Source organism: Electrophorus electricus, chromosome 12 (genome assembly GCF_013358815.1).
Source record: "Electrophorus electricus isolate fEleEle1 chromosome 12, fEleEle1.pri, whole genome shotgun sequence".
Lineage (NCBI taxonomy): Eukaryota > Metazoa > Chordata > Actinopteri > Gymnotiformes > Gymnotidae > Electrophorus > Electrophorus electricus.
Window position 1 is genome coordinate 15,888,756 of NC_049546.1, and position 5,998 is coordinate 15,894,753.

Genomic DNA, 5,998 nt, shown 5'->3' on the forward strand with positions numbered 1-5,998 from the left:
ATAAGGACAGGGAAATAAGTTCAATGTTGAAGGACGGTTTCTTATAATGACTCAATACTGAATTTTTGGTCATTTGAGCTGTTAATATTTTATACATTTGTAGCATGTCAGCACAAGTTAATACACTAATCTCTGCTGACAGAGAACTCTCATATCAGATTACTTTAGGAGGAAAATCTCAAATGTCCTGTAGCTCTCAATGTTTCTAGAAGTGAAATGAGTTGTCGTAATTGCAGCAAATGAAAAGGGGAAAAATGCTAAATATATCTGAAATGAAATGAGAACGGGATATTCAGAGTGCACATAAACCAGGTGCACGTAAGAAAATATCTTGTATTGAGTATACATAGACTAGATTTGAACAGTGGGAAAATGTCTTAACTGTACAGTTAAAAAATTATATAAAATTATATATATATATATATATATATATATATATATATATATATATATATATATAAAATGAAGGGACAATCGTGAAATCATTTTGCATTCCTTCTACTGTATCAATAATTAAAGAATGAATTTGAATGGAAATGTGCTGTTGTTTATCATTCATTTTCTAGTTTTAATGTGCTTTTGGGTCATGATTCTTTAGTTCGATGTGCCATCTCCCAGTCTTTCCTGTATGCTAAAATGCTTCATGTAGCATTCTTGATCATTATTTTTGTGTAAACTGCTTGTCAACTAAGCATAATGACTCACATTCATGTTTGTCAGCATGTCTGCAATGGGAGACTACAGATCGAGGCTGGGATTAAATGCTGTCAAATTTAGAATTCAAATCAACCCTGTGATTAGATTGAGCTCCTGGCCTCAGAGCTTAGCCCGCTCCTTACGTCACCCCGGCCACTGGAGCCTCGACCCCTGGCCTAATCTGTTGTAGTTTAGCAGTGAAAGAAGTTGGGATAACATTATTACTAAGGTATTTATGTTAGCGTCTCCATATTTTTTATGGTTCACAAAGGTCTTTCTCTAGGAAAAATGAAGACTATCCATTGTTATTGGAAAATACATCACTCAACTTTAAGGGATGTCATCTTAAATGCTACACTTCATCAAATAATACACTAATAAATATAGCTTGTATGCCCAGTAAATAATGTCACAGTAATATTTTTGTTGAAAAAGACAGGGCTCTATTAGCTTCACAGGAGAGAAAAACCATAAATGGCCAGCATTCAAGGTGCAATTTCACTGACTACAAGCCTGACAATGCCAGCATAAATATCTGAGATGTGAGGTATTTAGCAATACAGACTCACCTCTGCTCTCACCTCTGCTCAAACCCCGGTCGCTATCATTACAAGCCAAAAATCAACGCCATCTTCTTTGGGGTGCGTGATCATTAAAAATGATGTCAAGAATTGTCTTATCTTCAGTGCTTAGCCTGTCAGGCAAGTCAATTAGTACTATAGCACTAAATAAGAATGACTAATGAATAATCAAACTTAATTTTAATCTTAATATTAATAATGAATATTGACTAATTTTAAACCTATGTTGAAGATCAGCTCTGCAAATGAAACACCTTATGTGGTATGATGACATATATAGAAGTTAAATTGCATGTTTCTGGAGAACCAGAGAAGCCAGTACTTCGGTTGTATCCAAACATCATATAAGACAAAGACTTCTTCAAAGAAGGCAAAATGGGTGAACTAGTGTCAGAACTGTCATATGCCTTTCCTAGTGTACGCTACATTTACCATCACTCTACAAGGCTGTTAACTTCTGCCTTTTCCACTTAGTCTGTTTACTGACACCTGAAGACACTCTAGCACAACTGGACTAGAGGCAAGTGGTCAACTCACAAGGCACTTGAGGTCAGTAACTGAAGCCATTATGTCAGCAGAGGTGTTGCCACTGGAGACAAGAACTGTGTGTGCACATGCATATTTGTGGGAGAGTGGAGCAGTTGGTATGGATAGGATGGGTCCAGGGATCAGAAGGAAAGTAGGTTACATTATTATGTTACATGAATAGACAAATGTCAAAATGAGCTCCTATACAAAAAGAAACATTCTGAAATGGGTTTTAAAAATATATGTGGCACATGTGAGATCTGCAACTTCACAAAACTGAAACAAAACATATGAGGCTTACTGAACTCGTGTTTTTCTGCACAATATTCATAAAATCTGCAGTGTTTGTTTTACTTAAAGAAAACAGTTACACTGTAAATATCTTGACAACTAAAAAAAAAAGTTTCATTAACAGTGTAAAAAAAAGCCAGTGTAATTGCTCATTTACTTCCAACAATATGAGTTCACACTGATCACAAAAAATAATAATAAAAATGTACACATTTTTTAAAACAGCATACAAGGATTTCATCCAAATGGCAAGCAATACTGAAGAGTCTTACATTTGATAGACCACAAATATGCCATTAACCTTACACCAGAAAATATAGCAGAGGAACAACAAGCAACATTTTCCCATTTAACTTAAATCTTGCAAACCAAAACATAAGGGTGTTTCAAACAATACATCAACACTTCCACCTCTGAAAAATGGATATTAATTCTGCCAGCTTTCAGATAAGAATTTAACCACCACACATTTCCTTTGCTCTGCACATCATTTTTGCCAGTTCTCCTTCCAGATTATTCACACCCAAATCTCAAATGACAGACTCTCTTACTGCCTTGTCAGCGACACCAGCCTATGACACATCATTCCTAACTACTTGACACCCCACTGTACTTGGAGTTGAAAATTAAGTGCTCAATTGCTGTGATCCTGCAGCCTGAATAAGTGGTAAACCATACATCATGGAGGGGACATCTTCCCGTCTCTCCTAAATGAGAATGCAGTAATTACAATTTCTGCTATCCCATGTCACAAAGGTGAACGCGATTCCCTAGCTAGCTCTTTTCCTCTGTGGCTGTATTGGAAAATTTGGTTTATTGTGACAGAACATTAAACGCACTACAAAGGGACCAAATAAGAGTCTGGTGTGGTCCAGGCACCAATTTCTGCATTTTATTAGGTTCAATACAGTTATTAACACAAAATTGATTACCTGTGCACATTTCAGAGACAAAGCGTGTTCAGCCACATTAAGTTATACTGACAGATTAAATTCTTAATCTCCCTTTTCAGGCCTGACAATCCACTGAAAACTCCTAACCGCAAGGACACAATAGGACCAAGAAAAGGGGTTCAGCACACTTTGCAATGTAAGTGTTTATATAGGCATAACATGAACGCAATTTCATTGCAAGTGAATAAGAAATAGCAGTGTCCTAGATCTTGGATAAAGGAGCAAAAATGGGCAAAGAACAAATGCACAGGCAAGATGGCAAAGCATCCTCAGTGCACTCTCTGCTGGACCCCCTTCCTCTTCACCTGTCCTCAGATGACTTTGAGCAGGAGTTCATAAGTGGCATTGATAATCCCCCATGACAGCAAAGAGCGATGGTAGTTGAGCGTCGCGCCCCGGAACAGCTTCACCACGCTGCCACCCCTCTCCCTCCACACGGTCATCAGCACCTGACCACAGGGCACAAAGGCGCCGCCCACCTGTGCCTGCGCCCGCGACTTGGCCACGTTCAGTGGGTAGAACATGATGCCGAGCGCAGCACCCAGCAGTCCGCCGCACACAAAGTCGTTGACCATGTGGCCCGTTCGGGTGTGGGCTTCAGGTAGCCTCTGCTTGATGGGTCCACGCAGGCCGAAGAAGAGTACGTTGCTGGGGCCGTTGCGCATCAGTACAGGCACCAGGCCGCGGTAGCATTCGCGCACGCCATGCTCACGCAGCAGCATCCGGAAGGCATGCGCCGTGTTGCGGAAGCGCCCGTTGTGCCGGTGGTCCTGCAGGAGCGTCTGCACGCGCTCAAACGGCGCGAGCGCCGCCTCGGCCGTGCCGGCCAGCGCCGCCGCCACGCTGCGCGTCAGCAGCTCAGGTGCGCCGCTAGCTCTAGCGCGTTGCAGCAGAAGTCTCGAGAAGTCCTCGTACAGGCCGAACATGATGGCCACCGTAGTGGTCTTCTGCAGTAGTGGTGGCAACAGGCCACGGTACAGGTTGCGCAGGCCCTCGTGCCGGATCTGACGCACCGCCTCACTGGAACGCAGCCCATGTAACTGCTGCCGGAAGAGGACCTTTTGAATGGGGAAGGTGGTGATGATGTTGGTGAAGGCAGCCACTGAGCCGCACACGTAGTGCTTGCCACGAGAGCTGAGCCCCGTTGCCCCAGCGACATGCCCAATTTTGCTCAGTTTGCTCTGTGGTGAAGGCAGGGCCTGCGGTTTCGGGACTGATTCCGGGTCCATAGTCGTGACCGCCCCCATGGGAACTCAGGCATATGACCGCTTGGTAGACTGGAATTCCAGATCCATAAGAACACCCGTCAATAGTGTTCTAGCCTGCAAGAGAAAGAAAATGTAAACCTAACAACTGGGCGATTTAAATATCTTGCCAAATATCTCGCAGACCAAAACAAACCATTAAGTACCAGGACGTCTAGATCCAACGGACGAATAAATATTGCATAATCAAGACAAACGTAGAGCAAGGGAATTTGGTTTCAAGATCACTGCGTAAAAGTTACAAACCGGGCAGCATGCTACATCGAAGTTTAAACGAAAAATAATTTGGCAAAATTATGATGGCACGTCAGATTAGACGATTAGCGTTAGCCGTTATAAATGGACTACGTTGCCTTCACTCTCCATCAGAAACCAAGCCCAGCGCCAAATTACGACCCTGACAGGGCATATAGTCACCGACGGAGTTCACTAGGTTACCCGACACTGAAAAGACAGCAGGCAGTTGCAAACAATGGCATCATATTTAAACGATAGCTAGCAAGCGTCACTTTCAAAGAACGTAGTCTTACATAGCTACATAGTTTAGCTAGTTATCTAGCTAGCGATAGCTAGTGTGACGTACGGAGCTTTTCGCCAACCTAAATAACTACCTGCTTAGGTAGCTCTGAAACACAGAGGATAGAGGTGATTCTCTTTCGTGAAGTTTGAATTCCCAAAGTATCGTTCCTTTTCACGACAACTAAATTATACAAGCTATGTAGGCAGCTAGCAAGCAACTATTTTTGAACGATATAGCTAATGCTAGCTAGAATACACTATGCATTTAAAGACTGCACAAGATACAGGCAGAGATGTTTCACTTCCGATCTAGTACGAGGGTCAGCTCTCAGTCAAAGTGATTAAATTGGGATTCATCCTTTGTTCCAACACGTGTAAAATACTCTAAAGTGTAGTTGAAAGATTGCTTATATGGGGAGAATAATGTCGACAGGGCGTGCCCTTGATTTGCCAGCTAGCATGTATGACACTGATAACTAATCTCTCATTCACCTAGCGTTAGCTGGCTAATCTGGCTAACTGAATTAGCTGGGAAATGTGGGCGTCATGAACCATGACAGATCACACCTTAACAAAGCCGAGTAGCCAGACGGCCAAACGACAGCGTTAACGTCCTGCCATAGCGCTAGCTGGCTAGCTAGCTAGCCGACCTAGCGCGCCACTAATCGACTCATCCCCGCCACTTGCGACAGTTGGCTTTGAAATACTGCCACTGTAGCCGCCAAGTACCGCCGTTAATGTGGGAGCGTTTGTGTAACGCTGGCTACATAAGACACGCGAACACACGCCACGTACGGTCAGGTTGCCTTCAGCAGAGACGCTAACTCTAGCTGGCTGGCTCGCATCCTCAAGTGTCAACGTTCAGATAAGATTTTTCTTTTATTTAAAAGCACAATTAATTTCAGCGACACTGAAACGCAGACTTGTTTAATTACCTTGACGGACACGTTGAAACAGTACCGTTGTAAAGAGCCCGAAGCGTCGCTTTGGTTTAGTCTTCTTTTATATGACATCGCGGTAAAGGGCCGTTACTGACACCTACCGGAGACAGCTAGCTACCTGGACTGTTTGTTGCTTTTTATTTAAGCAATTCAGCAGTTCATTCTCGGTCAGTAAAAGGGTTTTATGTTTCCGCGCTCAGGGGTAAATATACGTTTCTTACTTT

General features: G+C 42.8%; 1 protein-coding gene across 2 annotated transcripts; it reads right to left on the minus strand.

Annotated features, from left to right (window-relative positions):
• Positions 1-2,031: 2,031 nt before the first annotated feature.
• slc25a51b (solute carrier family 25 member 51b) lies at positions 2,032-5,998 on the minus strand. Of its 2 annotated transcripts, none has more exons than XM_027017759.2 (2): positions 5,769-5,998; positions 2,032-4,371 (listed from the first exon to the last, which is right to left on the minus strand). In XM_027017759.2, the coding sequence occupies exon 2, from the start codon at positions 4,294-4,296 to the stop codon at positions 3,361-3,363; it is 936 nt and encodes a 311-aa protein (XP_026873560.2). In that variant the 5' UTR covers positions 4,297-4,371; positions 5,769-5,998; the 3' UTR covers positions 2,032-3,360. The 2 variants fall into 2 exon arrangements, with proteins under 2 accessions (XP_026873560.2, XP_035388348.1); XM_035532455.1 differs by lacking the exon at positions 5,769-5,998 and adding an exon at positions 4,926-5,422.